Source organism: Podarcis muralis, chromosome 1 (genome assembly GCF_964188315.1).
Source record: "Podarcis muralis chromosome 1, rPodMur119.hap1.1, whole genome shotgun sequence".
NCBI lineage: Eukaryota > Metazoa > Chordata > Lepidosauria > Squamata > Lacertidae > Podarcis > Podarcis muralis.
In genome coordinates this window covers 96946838-96967659 of record NC_135655.1, presented here as the reverse complement: position 1 = coordinate 96967659, position 20822 = coordinate 96946838, and the positions used below count along the sequence as shown (strand labels likewise).

General features: G+C 41.4%; 1 protein-coding gene across 1 annotated transcript in view; it reads right to left on the bottom strand.

Annotated features, from left to right (window-relative positions):
* THSD7B (thrombospondin type 1 domain containing 7B) overlaps window positions 1-20822 on the bottom strand; it is a 356836-nt gene that overhangs the window by 84983 nt on the left and 251031 nt on the right. The window contains exons 13-14 of the mRNA XM_028744996.2: window positions 16981-17175; window positions 9529-9792 (exon numbers count right to left, since the gene is read on the bottom strand). Of these exons, the coding sequence (XP_028600829.2) occupies window positions 9529-9792; window positions 16981-17175 (459 nt within the window). The remainder of the gene's footprint in view (window positions 1-9528; window positions 9793-16980; window positions 17176-20822) is intronic.

The window sequence follows — 20822 nt, the reverse complement described above, 5'->3', positions numbered from 1 at the left end:
TCTAAAGCATCTGGAGAGTATCTAGGTTTGGTAAGGCTGCTTTAGCCTGCATTGACACAGTTGAAGTTATAATAAGAGCTGAAAAGGGAACCCAAAGAAATGCTTTTAAAATTCCGTGTATTATTGCAATAAAGTCTTGCACTGAAAGGAACTGCGATCAGCTTCAAGATAAACTCCAGACTGGGTTATTGGGCCAATTAAATGGGCCAATGAAGCCTGATGTATAAGTTTAAAGTGATGCACACTGGGGTAAGAAAAATAAAATACAAAACCTGAACTTCCAGAATCAGAGGCCTCAGAATACCAGTTGCTGGAGAATCACAGAGGAAGAGGGTTATTGACCACATGTCATGCCTGTAGGCTTTCCATAGGCCACTGTGAGAAACAGAATGCTAGACTAGATGGGCCTTTGGTGTGATCCTGCTGAACTCTTCTTGTGTCCTTCAGTGAGAATCTTTCAACTTTGGTAAGAATCATCCCCATGCTGAAATTTAAGATTTCTGTTTCATCTGCTTATGCTGCTGATGAGACAAGCTTCTTTCTAGCTCATGACAAAAAGAAAAAGAAAAGTTCCAGGAAAATCCTGACTAACATGGTGCTCATTGTAGGACCACCTGCAAGTAAACTATTTTCAATCACTGAATCACCATTTTTAAAATATGCTTGAAATCACTTGCTATTTCTCTTGCTGCTAAGATCTGCTTGATTGCCTCGGCTTTATCACTTGATCTGGATGCTGCAACAATTCTGTCTCATGTCACCACTCAAGTTCTTGAGTGCCCCCAATCTCTCAAAATTAAGGGGGGGGGGACCCACAAGCTTCCAAGGTCAACTGAACTAGATTCATCCCCAAATGACAAAATTGATCACACGGCTCTATTACATCGAATGTAAGAGGCTGAGATCCAGGCTTAAGCTATAAAACCATTTGGCAGTATGATTTGTTGGCTTTTGCATTAAAATTGCTTATAGTAAAGCCAACTTTTCTTATCACAGAACTATATTAGTAAAATACCCACAGCCAGTTGAAACTGCCTGAATAGCTAAGCTGCAATGAAATCAATTTTGCAGACAAGGGTAAAAACAATAAATACAAAGATTAGTAGTATCGTTTCCTTTCCTCTTTTTTTTTTGTTTCAAATCTGCATTTTGTTAACCTTTTGCACTGCAGTTTGACAACAGACTGATAGCTTTAACATTTTTTCCATAATAGCTCTTTATTGCAGCTCTTCCCCCAAGCTGCATAATGGTTTAATTTAAAATGTACACTAATTTGGTTTGTTACTTTGCAGACAAATGCTTCATCATAGCCACTTACGTCTCCAAATCCATTTAGATTAGGCAGTATCACTGCTCTCTATTATTTATCAGCAGTTCCCTTACACCCACCATCAGTAGATTCAATCGGATTTCATGTGCACTTTGTGATTATGCATTATAAATAACAGAAGGTCAAAAAAATATCTTGTGTGATTGTCTGCTTTTCAGCTTTCACTGAAGAAAAGTAAGATAGAATAAATTAAAGGGGGGGGGAGCTTGTTAGGACCAGCCCTACCATTAGGCAAACTAAGACAGCTGCCTCAGGTGGTAGGTGCTTGGGGGAAGACAGTGCCTGGTGTGCCATGCAGCCTACATCGCTCTGAGCTAGCTTTCTGCCCTCAGGTGTAGTGGAGGGATCTGTTGTATCACTGGTGTTCGAAGTAAGAGTCAACTTCCAGTCTAATTGGGTTCTGTACATGGAAATGCACCATCTTATCCTTTCCCTCAGGGAGCAACATGTCTTGAGTTAGCAATGGAGCTCTTTATATAAACTCCGGTGCAATATGATTCTTTGGTTTCTTATTGTTTGTGAGCCTGGATAATAGTGGACCTTCCATAGAAATGTAAAATGCCTTGTCCAGGCAGATTAATGGAGGCAAAATCAATTAAGCTTCAGGAAGGATTTAGAAGCTTAGGGTCTTATGGTCAACCTACATACAGTGGTACCTCTGGTTACGTATTTAATTCGTCCTGGAGGTTGGTTCTTAACCTGAAACTGTTCTTAACCTGAAGTACCACTTTAGCTAATGGGGCCTCCTGCTGCTGCTGCGCCGCCAGAGCACGATTTCTGTTCTCATCCTGAAGCAAAGTTCTTAACCTGAAGCACTATTTCTGGGCTAGCGGAGTCTGTAACCTGAAGCGTATGTAACCCAAGGTACCACTGTATTGGACAATATGAGAGTTGAGCCAAAAATTTTCAGAAGACAATTTCTGGGAATGTTTGAGCTTTTTGTTTTCATCCCCCCAGTAAAAGGCCGCTTTGCAGAATTTTCTTTATACACTCTCTACCATTTGGGGAGGGGGGCAAGTTGGCAGCTGCCATTTTCTAACACAAAGCTCTGGAGCAGTGCTAGGTCCTGGGTATTGTGGACAGTGCCAACGGCAATCGCCTGCCCAGGGACTGGCCAACTCAGACCTGCTTAACTCCAAAGGGGCTGCATCATGTACCATCAGACTATGTTCTTGGGACCCTTACTGCCATTTAAAAAAAATAAAATTGCCTATGTCCTTTAGTGATGGCATTTGTATGCTGCCCCATAACTGGAAGAGGGCTTTTATCTCTGTAAGTTAAGTAACTATGAAATGTAACTATTTGGATGGTTTCTAGTGCTTCAGTCTGTTTAACTGCAACAGCATTTAGCAAACACACTCCACAATATTAGTAGCTCTGTTTGCACCAACTACTTATGATGCAGCAAAGCTAATGTTGGTTCAGGGTCCACAGTGAATAATTGTGTTGATTTGGGGGGGGGGCTAGATTTCATAGTTAAGTACTCTCAACCACACACTTAAGTTTTGCAGGCAATAAGGTTACTCACCCCCCCCCCCAATTCCTTTCTAGGCTTGCATGTTACTTTGTCACCAGTTACTGTGTAGGAATACATCTGTTATCAGCAGATGCACCTAGGCCCTCTCTACTTAAAGAGTACAAGTATGTATTGAAAAATCTGAAGAGATTTAGCAGATTTTTGTACTTTGCCTTTTATTGATTTTTAGCTGTATTTTATTGTATTTTCATGATTGTTGTTAGCACTGTTGGGTAGAAAGGTAGAGTATAAATTTAGTGGGTGCAAGGAGGGAAAGAAACAACAAGAATGGGGTGAGACTATGTACATAGGACCCAAACTGAGTCTGTGGTTTTGTGTTTGCATATGAGAGAGGACTGGTTGGGTGCATAGGGTTGTCTCCAACACTATTTTGCCCAGAGTCTTTATTAGCTGCTTTTTAAAAGCATTAGCTGCTCAAGTTTATTAAGTAAATGTCTTGTTCAGTATATGAGTAGATAGTTTTCCTACCCATCAGTGCTTTCATTGGACTGTGAAGCCCAAGGCAGAAGAGCAATCAAATACATTGAAAACAAGCACAAACATTTATACTGAGCACAGTGAGGGGCTGATGAGTGGCACAATAGTGTACATGGACACATTATTTCTCCTTTTCAGATACAGAAGCCAAAAATAAAGTAAAATCTATGGTTTCAGGCCTAAGAAAAAGATTGAGAAAAACAGCTTTCTGTAGTCAAAGGTGGACTTCTAAGAATGTAATGAATAAAGGTATACAATCTGCATTTTATAGAAACCAGTGGCATTTCTGGAACTGTTTCTTGGCTCATCTTAACTTTGCTTGGTGCATTATATTTGCACAGAATATATGAATCTTAATGCAACTGTGTGAATGTAGGAGATGGTTTAGGAAAGAAAACCTTCTATGCAGGCTGCTTTTGAAGCAGATGCACGTCAAATCTAATTAGTTTTAATCTCATTTGCATCTACTCCTAACATATTTCACCATTTTAATTAACAAACTTTTAACAGCTGTAGTACTTGGAAAGAAAGCCTAAAGGTGCCTCACAGAATTCAAGGTCTTTTGACTGGATTTCTTGTGTCACTCCAGGTGTCAGTGACAATGACAAGGATGATTTCCCTGGAAGCAGACCAAATAAAAACACTGTTTTCTTGAAACAAAACATGAAAGGTGTATAACAATGGAGGCTAGAAAACCCCTCCAGATTCATTGGTTTTGCATATGCAAATAATATTTATGTTAATAGGCAACAGAGGCCTTCTGCCCTCAGGACACCAGGGCATGGTTGCAATACAAGAGCTATGGCTATGTGCCAGAATCGTATGAAATTCCCTCTGTCTCAGTGCTTTTCATTTGAACAACATCATGAGTCCTGGAATAGTCTTTTTCCAACACGTTACCAAGGCATACATGCAGGATCACTTCTTTTTTCTTTCTTGCACTTAGCTTATTGTGATGTGGGAGAAACGCTTGAAGTATAAATAAATAATCAGCACTGATTAATTAACTGATGACACTCTAAAACAGCATTGCACATATGTCAAGTGTATTGACAGTTCTAGCTGACAGTGATAGGACAAATACAGCAGCATCTTCTGTGACATGGTGAACTGGGATTAGGGGTCCCTTTACCTTTTTATCAGCAAGATTACCATACCTCACAGTGGCAAAGAGGCAATTTGCTAACCACTGAAAGGATCCTTTTTTGAGCGCTGGATTTAGAGGAAGTGCACGACAGGCTCTGCATCCTTCTGGCCAAAGTGTCACTGAATACTAACCCCAGATTCCCAATGACACTAGACACTTTGTATCTGTGACATAATGATGGAGGCAAAGACAAAAGGTGAGCTGCATGCCTGGCTGCTGCAGCCACAGAGGACTGCCTGGCTCTCAGTTCCTCTCCCGGCCAGTCACAAAGTGGCTGGAAGGGAGTGGATGAAGGTTGACCTGGAATGGCTGGTAGGCATACGCTTGCTCATTAGGTAGGCTGGTCCACTCATTAAGTATACAAGGGTAGGCCTTCCAAAGGCACAGGCATTGTGTTTCTTGCCTGTTCAGACCTACCTACCATTTCACATGGTGCTAACTAAGTCTTAAGCTACTATTGTGACTGCTATGGACCCAGATTAGCTGCTGCTTGTCAAGGTAAGGAAGGAATCTTAATCAGGATATAACTGGTCATCTCGTTCCTGGGTTGTTGTTTTTACCTTATCCATACTAATTCTGTATATATGTATACTTATTCTGTTGCACTTGCAGGGCTGTTTATTTATTTGTCACAACTGTTTGACGCACCTTACAACTGGTGTCAGGGCATCTGGCAAGTTTCTTAGTCACATGGGATAGGTCCCCCTAAGGGACTGTGAGGGAAAGGGCCTGGGCCAGCACACCTCAGTGGACAGCGCTATTGCTACGCCCCTGGGTGAAAAATCCTGGAAACAGAACAAGCTGTCAGCAGTTGTAGCCTCTGCCTATGTTCTCAGTGTATGCTTCATGCACCTGTACTTAAGCAACAGTTTCCAAGGTTGCAAGGGATGAAGCTTATATTTTGAGGACGTGACCTTGAGGAGGCCTGCATTTCACTGTTTCAGTCCTAAACAATGTCCCAAGAAATGGATAATAGCTTTAAACCAGAATTACCCAGAGAGCTTGTTTCCAAGCACAAGTCTTCATTCTCTCTGTGTGATGCAGCTGTGTTTAGACACATATCAACAATGCCAGTTATTTCAGTGGCTCAGCAGAGGCCAATTTGTGACATTTTCATTCTGCAGGAGGCAAATTCCCACAATTACAGCAAAAGAAGGAAAGATCTAGAGAAGGGTCCAGAGCAGGGGGCAGGGGGGTACTGCCGGTGTTAATTAAGGTTAATCCTCAAGCAAACAAGCAAGTCAAGAATTTTCTTGGTGAACTTCCTTTTTCTTTTCAAAGTCTCAGTTGGGGACCAACTCTATTCCTTTATATCTAGACTGACACGTTTCCACCTGCACCTATCTATGGATTGCTTTAACAATGTGATTTGTAACAGCTCAAACAGCTGCTCTGCAGATGTGTGTTCCAGGCAGCTGCATCCCATTGACAGCAACAGCAGTTTGCAGGTATGACAAAATGATTGCCATTTCAGGACCTGACACTAACCGGTGGTTATCTCATAGCTTTTTAGGGAAGAATATGCAATTCCAAAATCAAAACCCATGTGGCCAAGCTACGTGTGTCCAAAAGCAGAGGTCTCAACTGTGCCTCATATACAGTGGTACCTCTGGATGTGAACAGGATCCATTTTGGAGTCCCGTTCGCATCCTGAAGAGAATGCAAACCGCGTCTGTGCGTTTGTGCATCGCGATTCGCCGCTTCTGCAAATGCTTGTGACGCCATTTTGAGTGTCTGCGCATGCGCGATTGGTGAAACCCAGAAGTAACACATTCTGTTACTTCCGGGTCGCCGCGGAGTGCAACCCGAAAACGCTCAAACTGAAGCAACTTTAACCCGAGGTATGAGTGTACATAATTAATTTCGATAATGGTGCTGATTTGAGGTGGAATGTAAGGAGAAACTCTTTAGTTAGCTCCTAAGAGCCCAGATGAAAGTCTGCACAACTTGCAATCTGCCAAGTTGAAAACAGACAGCTAAGGGCTCGATAACACCCCACCCACATGTTGCTGTCTGCTTAGGACTGCAAACCCAGGTGGACTGTCAAGTTTCTGAGAGGCACAGTACACGGCTAGTGGGGTACATTTGAGGTGGTCCAGCGTGTAGGCAACTGTATTTTATTCAAGAGCACCCAGCTAAAGACTCACCATCTCTCAGACTCATGTCTCTATTTGTCAACCAAAAAATAGCCATGGTGAAATTGTCACAAAGAAGGAGATGGTGAGTGACATAGCACTCTGCACATTGAGACAGTTGCAGCATATATGATTATTGTATAAAGCAGTATTTTCAAGTGTATAAGGGCTAAATAATAATTTCACAAGCAATGCTGCTGTTTATTTATTTTTTAATTTGGTTTTTCAATGAGGCATACTAACAAGAAATCAAAATACGCCATAATTGCCAAAGAGTTTTTACCTGATTAAAATTGCTGCCCACAGGAAAGGAAAGAATGGGGAAACCCTCCCTGTTAATGAAATAGTTTGCTTGTGCTGCCTTTACTGATAAAAAGTTTGAGAAGGCAAAATCTGGAAAGGTGTGCAATGATTCATAAGAAGCTGCCTTCCCTGAATTTACTGTCAGCGCTAGAATGAAACTGTTATACTCCAATGAACTCCTCCATTACAGAATATCTTCATATTGTCTGCTCCTGTTTGGTTTCCCTCCTTGGATTCTCATTACAACCAAATTGATCGGCACAACACCAGCTCTGCTAACAACCCTTTCTCCCCACTGGGGATAGTGGGAGGCAGCGCATGACAAAGCCCAAAATGAGAAAAGCAGAGCAAACTGGAATATGTGCAGGGTATACGGGAAGGAAATGACCAAAACAAAAAGAGTGACAGAAAGTGACAGCAGGCAAAGGGAAGAGCTAAAGCAAAAGGCAGCAGCTTGATGGGAGAATAAACTCTTTAGCAGGATAGGGTAACAAATAGTCTGTATCTCCAGCTCATGTTTGCAGGCAACAGACTACTAGTCCTTTGGCCTGTGTTCAATGTTCTGCTGTACTGACTCCCACCCTTCCTTAATTCCCCTGCTTCTTTCTCTTTCCATAAATCCTGCCACCTCTGCGCTGTTATTTTTAGGTCATACCTATTGGGTGGGATGCCACACTCAATACCATTGTTTCTCTATAACGAAGTAATTAGAAGACAATTAACCAGCTGTCAGATCTGCAGGGGGAGAGAGATATACTGGCTATCATCAAGGCCTTGGCTGCTTCCACTTGTTTTATCCCAGCTCTCAGCTCAAGGAGAATTCAAAACGAAGCTGTAAGGCATGGGAGGCGGGCTGCCATTAAACTATGTGAAAGGGTGTCATCTCACCCTTAGCCCTGCCAAAGGAAGAGAACTAATTCAGAATGCCCCTAGAGTGCAGGGGCAGCATGGTGTGTAAGCATGGTGCAGGGGCAGCATGGTGTGTGGGTTGCCATTAAAGCAAGATGAGCGCCGCAACCCCAGAGTCGTCCGCGACTGGACCTAATGGTCAGGGGTCCCTTTACCCTTTACCTTTATTGCAGTTTGTTTATTCTTCGTTGATTACAATTGCCTTGGACACGATTTCCTTTGTAGAAAGGCAGCATATAAATTTAAGTTTCTAATCTACAAACCATGGTAATAGCGGTCTACAATTGAAGACTGACACTACACTTATAGTGCAGTGCAATCCCTGATATGTCTTATACATGCCAAATGAATTACGTAACGCATTCTTGTGCATGTTTACAGAATCGTCAGCTCCACTGAACCCTGACTAAATGTGTATAGCCTTGCAGACTTCAGTTTAAAAATACATTTCCACACCTTGGGTTTAGGCGGGGAAAGGGTTCTGTAAATTTGCAGTAGGAACTGATTGTGAACATTGGTAATTAGCTAGCACTTGTGACATCTCCCCACAAATTATAAAAACAACAACTGTGCAACATTTAAAAATTGGCTCTTTTCTTTTTAAACTTAAGGAAATGATAGATGTTACGAATGGATAAGCATTGATATGGCACCTCGACAAACAAATAAAAAGGCAGCTCATCTGAAACATGGCTGAGAGAGGAGTACAACCAATGACTAAACCAACATTTGATTTGCTGGCACACAGCAATCCTAAAGAAAGCCATACAAACCTCACAGTCAAAGAACAGGATCAAACAGTGCTACCCAAACTCCAGCAATGGAGTGCAGATGGTAGGGCTGAGACTTCAGTGCAAGACTACACTGCTTACCCTCCACAGGAGCGCTAATTATTATTATTATTATTATTATTATTATTATTATTATTATTATTAATTTATTTATTTATACCCCGCCCATCTGGCTGGGCTTCCCCAACCACTCTGGGCGGCTTCCAACAAAATATTAAAATACAGTAATCCATCAAACATTAAAAGCTTCCCTAAACAGGGTTGCCTTCAGATGTCTTCTAAAAGTCTGGTAGTTGTTGTTCTCTTTGACATCTGATGGGAGGGCGTTCCACAGGGTGGGTGCCACTACCAAGAAGGCCCTCTGCCTGGTTCCCTGTAACGTGGCTGAGGGAACCGCCAGAAGGCCCTCGGTGTTGGACCTCAGTGTCAGGGTAGAATGATGGGGATGCACAGGTGCAAAGGAGGAGAGGGTTCCTATACCTTTAATAGGTGTGCAGAAGAAGGAATTTCAGCAGATGTCATTTGTCAGGAAAGGTATCCCTGCTGAAATCCTCCCTTCTGGATAACAAATAAAGATGCCCCCTACCTCCAGCATGCACTAAAGATTGTGCCCAGGAGATCAGGACGCTGTGAACAGTTGCTGCCACCAGCTTCAACTAAGGGTGTGCATTCAATTCAAACAAATTCCAAACTGAAATGAGTCACTTCAAAGAGGCGGACCTCTTTAGAAGCCCACTGACATATTAAGCGTGATTAACACAACGTTACTTAAATTTTCCTGTCTTCTTTTATCTGGGATTCAGCTAATGTTTGACACAGGAAATAGAAAGGTATCAAACGCTGCATGACCAGTGGTAGATTCTGGGCCTCCATTGTTTATATGGGGCACTCTAACTTACCTGAATGGTTGCAATGAGACGGTTCCACAAGTCTGCCGGTCTTATCGTAGCAGGCCAGGGCTCTGAAGCGCACCCCTTCTCCGCATTCCTTGGCATGCCCGTGAAATCTCTGTTCTAGCTGCAGCTCTGTTTTCCCTACGGAAATTATGCATTCCGACCAATTTCCATGGGGCCGGCTGGTAAATATTGTGCAAGGGCATGGTTCCGCTTCAACAAGGGGATACACTTCTGTATTCTGGCACTTGTCTCGCTTTCTGCTTCTCCCTGTTCCGACCGGGAAAATATGCTTGTTAGCGTAGCATCTGCTGCTTTTGATAACAATATGTCGTATTATTTACACTTGAAGGGGTTTGATACAGTTAGAACCAACACGATCCGAAATGTAAATACAGAAGAGCTGGTTCAAAGACATCTGTTAGTTGTTGTTGCCCGTGCTCCAGAGGGCCGAGAAAATGTCGCTGTCTCCAGGGCAACCAGAGAACCTAAAGGAACTTGTGGAGGAGGGGGGATTGTTTGGGATGAAGCACAAAATGATAGAAAGAGAACAACTGTCTGCCTACTCTTATTAAGAAAAAACACACCTGAAAAAGCTCTTAATTTGTCCCATAATTATCTTAAGAAAGTAAATTTATTATCTCCCTTCTCTCCCCTCACTTTAAGCCCTGCAACCTCATCACTGGTTGCTTAGGGAAACCCACTAGGTAGATTCAGCAAGCTGTGGCTCTTCCTTCAAAGTTATTTTGCAAATTAGCTGAATACACAACAGGGATATGTACTAGATCTTCATGAGATCAAGGATAACTCTATGAGTAGACAAGAAATGCTTAAGGCCCGGCAGGGTATTTTGGTCAAGAATGTTTAACACTGTAACACCATCCATGTTCAACTTGTATATTTGTAAATAAACACAAAGAAATTACACAATGCCAACAAACTTCCAGTGACATCATCAGCCCAAGTCCAGCCCAGGGAAGCACTGCACCACTGAAACTTCTCATCACCTGGAGAATATGAAGCTAAAAAAAACTGTTATTTCTTTTAAGGTCTTTCAATGTGTTGTATCACACTTTCAGTTTACCACAAGGTTCTCTACTGAGAGAAACAAGTTACAATTCTTCCTCCCCTTCCCTCTTTCCTGACTTCAGCAAATCTACCAATGTATTCCAGAAGTGGACTTGTCCTGAGAGGACAATCTTTAAACATAACTTTTCTTTATCCCATTGTATCTCGGCATCAAGGGCTTAATTTCACTTTGCATTAACAGGTGACACAATAAGTATGCACACTCAGCAGCTGTCAAGTAATACTTTTGAAAGTGAAAAGTTGCATGTAAGCCAACCACGAGTTCTCTCCACAGATATTGAGATATTAAGACAATTTAACTGGATTGCTTGCATCAAAGAATATTCATTCCACTCTATTTTCCAAATGGTTTTTAATTAGCACGTTAACATTCTCAGAGCTGGTTTTAAAAATGATGATCAGAAATTATTTTTAATCAAGACCCAGCAGTCTTAAAGACTTTTTCTATTTAAATAAAAATGGTTTTTGAACATTAACAAAAACGTGTTCAGTTTTTTTGGGGGGACGGTGACGGGGAGGACGTCACCCAACAATATTTTGCAATAGTCAATTTCTGCTTCACACAAAACAGTCAGTTTCAATGCCTGCACATTTGACTGAGTTAATGATTAAAGAAGATAAATATGCCTTTCTTCAACATAAAGCTTTTATTCAAAAATGTTAGCTGCATAATACAGATTTCAAAGTAGCGTAACCTCAAATTACCTTCTAACCAGCATTTGCTTGGGGATGCTTCTGTAACGAATAATGCTAAATGTAAAGCCCACACATGTATTTAAGCATAAAATAAATCATGCTATTAAATACAAAGTAAGAAGGAAGCTAATCCACGTGCACATTAACATACTCTAAGCAGCAGGATGATTTTCAATAAAAGCCATAAAATTGACCAATTTTCATGATGAATCAGATACATTTATTTGAGAAAAATATTAATACCAGCTACCTCACTTTCCTTTTTAATAAATCAACCAAGGCAGCACTTCTCATAGCCTCAAGATTTAAACAGTGTTTCCTTCTTTGCTTACTTTCACTTTTTTGTGATTTGCTTAAATGGAGTGTTTGGTGTGTAACTATGCGTTGATTATGGAGGGATGTGGGTGTTCTAGAGCAGGCATAGGCAAACTCGGCCCTCCAGATGTTTTCAGACTACACTTCCCATCATCCCTGACCGCTGGTCCTGTTAGCTAGGGATCATGGGAGTTGTAGGCCAAAAACATCTGGAGGGCCCAGTTTGCCTATGCCTGTTCTAGAGGAAATAAGGTCCAGCTGATTCATACATTACAAGAGTGGCATGGGAGCCACCCTTCTGGGTGAGTCCCAGGAATAAAGGAATAACACAGGAAAGTGGGGGTCATGTGGGATTGGAAAGCTGCCATGTCAACAGCACAGCTTTATAGGCTATGTTGTGGTTGCACCACATAAGTCTGAGCTAAGCATATAACCTGCTACTGAACTTCTGCAGCGTTGTAGTCTCTCCAACCTTATTCTGCTCAAAATAAAGCAAGAAGACTTGTCAGGCTCCTTTGCTGCATTAAGACTTTAGCGGTCTCTGTTTAGTCCCATGTGTCATGCATTAGGAAATGGGGAGGCCCACATCTGTACTGTGCAGTCCACAGTCTTCAGCTACTCCCATACATGAGACCTAGATGACTTCCGTAGGAACAGCAAGGATGGGCGTTAGTAAGATGAAGAAGAGTTTGGATTTGATATCCCGCTTTTTCACTACCCTAAGGAGTATCAAAGCGGCTAACAACAAACACTCTGTGATGTGAGTGAGGCTGGGAGACTTCAGAGAAGTATGACTAGCCCAAGGTCACCCAGCAGCTGCATGTGGAAGAGCGGGGAAGCGAACCCGGTTCCCCAGATTACGAGTCCACTGTTCTTAGCCACTACACCACAGTGGCTGTAGGAGTAACATCTCTTATGATCCTGAGCCAAACTCTGTGTCTACTGTCCTATGCTATGATATACCAAATCTGAATGAATAAGAATAAAACACATGAGAAACATTTTGCTGTCACACTTTGCACTTATAACATTTAATATTTTCTATTTCCACTTAAAAGAAGAATGCTTTAGTTATCGGGACATTCTATTAGCCGAGGTGATACATCAAAGGCTTCAACAACAAAGTGCGGAAAGAAATAAACATGACAGCATAAAGAGGTTCCAGGACTGAATATCAAAAATGCACAGTAGCTATTGCCTTTTTGTTTGTTTGTTTTAAAGTAACATGCAACCAATTAAAGGGTGCTCTGCTACTGTAAGCAAGGCATCATGCAGCTTTTCAATAACATTATTGCATTATCTGTTCACATGAGAATTCATGAGCATGGCTCATTAAAGAACAAGAGTTACTCAGGCATGGGTATTATTATACCATTTTCTGATTATTCTTGCCTGTGTGTGTGTGTGTGTGTGTGTATAGAGTTTACACTATAATGGCTTTCACTGTGATGCCTGTATTTAAAAACCAACAGGAATTCTCAGTCTCCCTGAAGCCATGGCTTACCAATACATATAGTTAAATTCTTATCATAAAACACTGAATGGCCATTTTGCAGTAGAGTAACATTTATGGTTCTGCTTTTTTTTACACCTGGTATTATACCCTAAAGTAATTCTCTTGTGAGTTATAACAGTGATATGCTAGAGGCAGCATTTCCACCTTTAATAATATAAAAGCCAACGTTATATTATTCCTTTAAAAAAACAAAAACATTTTGCCATATAATAGAGGGGGTAAGTGGATTCTCTTTTGCAATTGTTTGATCTTGCTGTATTTACTAGAGCAAAGCAGTAAACACTTTAATGTCAAATGGAGAGTCAGATCCGGTTATTGCTGCCTAAGGTTGAAGTACAGTGGCAATGGTGCCCAGGCAAAGGATTTAATATTAGCCTGATGCTCTTGAAAGCTCAGGTTTGGTCCTTGACCTGTGTGTGTTTCTACCATGCTCACAGGGTAATGTTCTGTGCAAATGCATAGAGGACTGAACTGCATCTTCCTCCTCTTCTTCAGATAACACCCCCCCCACACACACACACTATTTGGGTCTCTGTGCATGCAAGTGGTCACTGTAAATAGCTATACTGTACATTGACTAAATGCACAAAGTGAATCTGAGGATTGGCACCAACATGGAAATATAGGTAACTGAGAGCAATAGACTAAAAGCTCACTCTGAAAATGAGCTGGGTCCCCTCAACCAGGCCCATCAAAAACTGAAACTCATTGAGCATGGGGTTGTTGTTTAACTAGACTGCTAACGGGCCCCTGGTTTCCCCAAATCTCAGACCTTTCCATCCTTTCTTCCAACTGCTCACGTGATTATTTTCCCTTCCCCCCAAGCCCTTCTAAAAAAAAGTAAAGGTAAAGGACCCCTGACAGTTAAGTGCAGTCACGAATGACTCTGGGGTTGCGGCGCTCATCTCGCTTTACTGGCTGAGGGAGCCAACGTTTGTCTGCAGAAAGTTTTCCCGGGTCACGTGGCCAGCATGACTAAGCTGTTTCTAGCAAAACCAGAGCAGTGCACAGAAATGCTGTTTACCTTACCACGCGAGTGGTATCTATTTATCTGTGCTTTCAAACTGCTAGGTTGGCAGGAGCTGGGACCGAGCAACAGGAGCTCACCTCTGTCGCGGGGATTCGAACTGCCGACCTTCCGGTTGGCAAGCCCTACGCTCAGTAGTTTAGACCACAGCACCACCCCCGTCCTCCTACCAAGGGACAAATCTTGCCTTGTGAGATAGCCAGCATGGTGGCTCATCCCTGAGAGCTTCTCCAGACTTCCACCTGTCCCAAGTTTTATATTTCCCCACAGCTTTCTCCTGAAAAACACTCTCTTTACCACTGAATTGGGCAATCAGCAATCTAGAGAAAACCCAATTGCTGTTTGGCCCAATTCAGTGGTAAACTGCAGGTTTGCCTGGGGGAGCTGTGGACGATCCCTGAATGGGAGAGGCCTCTCTGGCAGACCTCTCCCATTCAAAAAGGAACTGGCAACAGCCCACAATGTACGGCCCCCCCCTTTGAGCAAGGACTGTGCCCAAGCAAAATCCAGGTGGGCTGTCCACTCAAGGTGGACTGAATTGACCACTTTGGTTTGAGAAAGAAAGAAAGAAAGAAAGAAAGAAAGAAAGAAAGAAAGAAAGAAAGAAAGAAAGAAAGAAAGAACTGACTGGGAAATTTACCTACATGAGTGCCCATATTCAATTTCTCATGACACCCCTAATTGAGAGTGCTGAGATGACTGATGATTCATTTCTCTGTGGAGCTAAACAGAATAGATTCCAATCCTTCCTGGAATATACTCACTTAGAGACATTGTCAGCCATCTGGGTGAACTACTTAAGCAGTACATTAGACAAGAGGAGTTCAAATGGTGCTACACTTACACCTTCTCTCACTAATTAAAGCAAGGATTTTTTCCCTTTTTGTTAATCCTTCCTTTAGAGCATTCAGCGGGATGGGACTGCCCACAACAACACAGTAGGGTATGTCAGTATAGTCCTCTTGAGGCATTTAGCCTGAACACACAATGGCAACAAGTATGTGGGGGGCTGGAAGTATGTGCGCTGCCCATGTTCCCAACATCTCTGTGTGCCAGCCTAGTCCTCTCCACTCCCTTATGACTTTTAGCATGAGGGACTCAAGGGAAGTTGCAAGTATGCTCAGCATGCTGAGTTTTCTAGGTGTGGTCATCTGAATGCACTCGGAAGCCCACTTCAGACCCTCACACTCAACATGGGCTTGGAAGAGGGACATCAGGGGAAGGGTGTCGTGAATCCCCTATGTCCCCAGGAGGCACACATAAAGGATGATGATGATCCTCACATCAAAATTGGGAGGCTGGGGAAATGGTAGGAGCCTACAATCTCTCACTCCCAAATCCACTTTACGTGTCTCTTAGGCCTTTGCTTTCTTAATTAAAGTCATGCAGCTTATCTCTTCCCTCCCAAATTCAACTGGAACTAAAATAATCCTCTCCTGCACAACTAGAACACATAGGAGGGAGGGGGGGGGACTTGTCATTGGAACTAATGGGAATATTTTTTCCTTTCTTCCTAGGAATGGGGCAGGGCAGATTTTCTTTCTGACTGTGTTTGGGAGCAAAGAAATAAGCCCCCCACTTCAGACACACTACATTTTTTTTTGTAAGGATGCCCCCCATACACCTGTAATGAATAAAAGTAGGAAGGGAGAGAGAGAGAGCTACATGCTGCACATTAAAGTTTATGTTTAGATTGGCCGCTAGTGAGTTCATAGCTGACATGGCATTTGAACTGGGCACTTCCTGTGTCAGGGTGCAGTTAGATATAAACAGATTTCCTGTTCCATTGATTAGCCTTATAATCACTCTAATACCCTAGTTCTGAACAGAGACCACATTGCAACGACAACAGCTCAATACTACGCTAGCTGTCAAAAAAAGAGTTCATCACAGCAACACAGAAGTGCTGTTCTCCACTGACAAGCCGTTTGTGAAGTGCTGTCCAGCGGATCTTTCCTAAGCGGCCTCTAGGCTGTTTTCTCTGAGAGACAAATATGTTTTAGTGCTGTGCCAAGTATGTCACTTTCCAGACAATCCTTCATATCCCCAAATGATTCATGTAGTCTGACAACAGAGGAATAGTTCAGGCAAGAGGTGTTGCCTATGGATGGACACATAGAATATGCTTGGAGAGAGAACAGTGACTGGTTGTGACCAGTTAGGCTAGCTGAAGGGTTTGTGCATGAAAAAAAGCAGTAAAAGTTGGGGCTACCTGTGGACTGATGGGACATAAGAATATAATAAGTGTGTGGCTGGATCAAACCAAGGGCTTGTTCACTGTTTCCTACAACTAAGATGTGAGGGCAACAGCACACACTTTTCTTGTGTTTTCCAGCAACTGGTATTTGGAGTGATGCTGCCACTCATCCATTTGGTCACACGACTAGTAGCCAGTCATAGTCAGCTACTATGAAACTTCGTTGATGGGCTACCATTATAAAAAGATGATGACAACTAGAATCCCATTTGGCCTGTCAGTGACAGCCAAGTTTTGTATTTTGCTGTCATTTTGTAACCAAAGCCACTGCTTTGATTGTACTAGTTTAAGGGAGCCCCTTCCTGCGTTGACTTTGAAACCGTGGTGGTTGAGATACTCAGTGGCCACTTCTATGTCCCTCCTGGCCAAACTCCTGCAGTGGCACAGTGGTGGAGCACTAATTTCAGTAATCATAACTGTATTGTGCTACTTCAACATAAATGTAAAGCACCTTCTATGAACAATGCCGTAACTGTATCTGACAAATTTTCAAAGTCTACACCAAAGTCATATCGAAACAAAAGGACTAAAGGATGAAGTATAAAATATTGATACTACCTGTGAGGGTTCGTCTTCTACTTCGCGTTGATTCACAGTCTGAAGCACATGCGGAAAATTTAGACCAAGGGGTGAATGTGCAGTCATCTTTGCATGGAATCAGGCAGTCCTGAACAAGGGATGGCATAGGTTCTGCCCACTTCAAGCACTCACTGACATCTACTGAATGGTTGCTTTCCAAGACACATGTAACAACTGGACAAAATAAATGCACAAAAGAAAACAGTGAGTGCTGCAGAGGCATAGGAAAAGTTAAGAAGCAAGTATCTATAGTGTGTTCCTTCCAACCAAGATCTCAAAAGCACTGAACTAATGAAGTCAATAACATTTTTTAAATCTGTATACAGGTTATTTAAGAAGATGCTTGTTTGTTTTTCAGAATTGAAAGTACATAGGTCCCTGGAACAAAGAATGCATAGTTTAATGTAGTGATGAAATGATTAATACACATTCTGATGTATTCTGTCCCATGACCCCAGCGACAGAACCTTTGGGGGACACTGGTGTTTCAGTGCAATTTTAGAGCACTGCTTCCCATAACAGATTGTCTTTTCTGAACTGCACAAACACAGCAGAAAGATCTTGGCATTTAGCATAAATTATTTGCAGCAAGGAAGGGGTCTCAAAGTCTCCATGTGCTCAAAGGACACAGAAACTCGAGCATGGCCTATTGGCACTATAAACTCCTACATATATATATTACAACATTTATTTATGTGCATAAAATGCTGTGGATCTGCCTGCAGCAACTAAACTTGCAAGCTACATTACACAACAGTTTTCCTCAGTTGCCCTATTAATAATAGCTTCTTGTCCACCAGTTTGTTAGCCAGTTCTATGGCAAAGTAGTATGAAAGGTATATTAAGAATAATTTCCCCCTTATTTCCACGGGCTGTTATTGCTGACAATTTACAGTGCACTCTCACAGAGGTTGCAGTGATATTTGACCCAGTTCACATTGACCCAAAAATTGTACAGAATTGGGGATTTGGAAGGGACTGCTGAATTCAAAACGATTTCCAGGTATAAGTGTGTTTCATGTGATCATGAACCCAGCTAAAGTGTGTTGTTTTGGTTGCTCAAATTTCAACCTGAGTGAATTTATTTTAGGCAATGAAAAAAATTGGGTTTTTTTTTAAAAAAAATGTAAGCTGATACGTTTTGATTAAATTAATACTTTTAAAAAATGAGGCTAGATCTTAAGATGGCAAGATTCCTCCAGAGAACGCTGTCCCATATTAATGGCTGGTTCTTTTCTCACACATTACAATTCAGCTCCAGCGATCTAGTTAAGCTCTATGATTTCATGTTAGGCTGATATTTTGTCCTATAAAGCTGTGGAATGATGCAATAATTGGACTGAGATTCTATTACATCTTCAACAAGCTGGCTGCATCATTACAAAGATTACTGATTAATCCACACTTTAATGGCTATCTGTGTTGTTTTCATTGCCTCTGAAGTGGATTGGAATTGCAAAATGAGAAGAAAAGGGAATAAAGTTAAACGCATGTTTATATACACACACAATTTTTTTTATTAAATAAATAAATAAAAGCTGGAATAGATTTATTTGGATGAAAGTTATATCAGTGAAGAAAAATAACAACTTGAAAATATTGGGGATTCCGCCCCCCCCCCCGCCCCCGCCGCCATGTCAAGACAATACTTTAATCAGTCTGCACAGACCCAGCAGAACCTTAAATCAATATTTTAATAATGACTCCTAAAATGCTAATAGTTAAATTGTGATTGCTTTGTCTCTTAAATTCTCTTTTAACTGGCAGCGCATCCAGCAGTCGACATAAAGGTTACCCTTGTCAGTGAAGAGGGATATCCTCTCTAGAAGACTAAATGTTATAAATGAAGGTACTCATTATCTCTGGGAGTACTAGACTCATATATGCATGCCCTTTCTCTTTCATAAAATTATGTACTACACATCTGTGTGTTCTGAACAGAGGACAGCAACCCCACCTATTTCTTGTATGTAGAAAGAAGCCACCACATCAGCTCCTGTAGTAAACTAACATTTCCCCATATATAATATTGATTGTAAGAAGGAATGCCACTTCTAAAAAATCTAGGTAGTTGTATCTCTGGGCTGTATTCAACAATGTCACTACATTAGTGGAACAATTTCCACTCTCACAATGGGACTGCAGTTCTCTTTCTCACCCCATGTACCACTAGTAACCCCCCCCCCAAAAAAAAAAAATGAATGCACAGAGGGAGGAGAGGGAAAGGAAATTCCACTGTGTGGGCAGAAGTCATTCTTCTCATGAAATGGCTTTGTTGGATCCAGCCCTCTGTATTTATATCTTTCATGCTTCTCTCTGAAATCCAGTATTAGTTTACATTAGAAGAATACAAAAGCTTTCCTTTAGGTCTATATAAATTTTCACAGTCCTGCAACCTGACCATAGATGTCAGCTGTTATTACACTCAGAAGAAATTAAAAGAAAAGTAGTGACTGGACCTGCAAACACTTGCTGTCTTAAAGTCACATTTGAAAAAATACACCTAAGCAGTAGGAAACACATTATGAACCTCATAATGGAATGATTATACCAAATGAATGACAAAGAAAGATAAGCACGGAAGCGGACTTTGATTAATCTTTCACCCCTTAGCAGCCATCCTCTCAAACCGAACATATTAATCTTAGAACATTTTGCCCCACTAGACACTGCAGAAAAGTAGGAAGGTGCTACTCTTGTGAATTCCTGGGTGTGCTTTGAATAGTACAGAATGTTCGATCATTGCAAAGGACTAGGAATTTCAGCAAGCAAGTTAGTGTTTGTGGCCCAGAGTTTTATTTGCATAGCTGTCTCTTTCTCAACATGCGTATCAGACTTGGAATACAGCATCTGTAAGCTCTAAAGTTTAATTACAATTCGTTCTCATCAAATGTAGATTTCAGAGATTTTGCTATAAAACTTTTTATGGTAGAATCGAATGGATTTTATGTATTTGGTATTCTGAAATGCTGAGCAAATCTTTAAACAAGCTTTATTGTAACTTCTAGCTATTGAAATAGTAGGCATTTTTCACACTTTGCATTCATTGCTCCCACAAATTGAACTGAATAAAAATATCCCGTGGATTTTCGTAGTGTTGAGTACATTGCATTCATTGGCCTACATTCTGAATATAATTGAATATCTGAATAGTGCTGAAGAAAGCAACCCTCAAGTTTGAGCAAATCTATGTATGCATGCTTTGCTGGAAAAGAATAAGCCAACTATAAGCTTTGGATGTCCACTCCCCCTTCGACAATCATTTGCAATTTTAAGAAGGCAGAAGGTCATTCCTACAGCTCCCATAGAAATGAATGATTTGGCCTTCACTGAAAACATTTACCAATATCTGTTCAAGGTGCAAGAAGGACACTGAGGCAACTTTGCCTTCAAACTGATGACACAGAAATTTCTTATGATTTTGCTGTTTTATTTGCACTGGTTTTCCAAGTCCGAGCTACAAAGAGGAAAGTATTGGAGAATTTCCTTTTTTAAGACAGCTAACCAAGTCTTGACTGATTTATAGTGCTATAGCTATGGAGAATACACTAGTATTAAAATGTGCAGTAAATCTGCATTAAACCCTTTCATTAGTTGCAGTAGCTGGCTCTTATTGATATTATAACAATCTCATAGAATGAAAGGACATTAAAAATGAGCATGCAGAGAGAAATACGTAGAGTGTCATTGGCACAAACAGAATATTTTTCAAAATATTCTGAAGTTCTGAATGCATCGCTATCTGAATACCAAACCAGTTGCAGAGATCGGTTTGAAGAGAATGATTCCTGCAATTCAAAGGACCTTGTGCTGGAAGAATT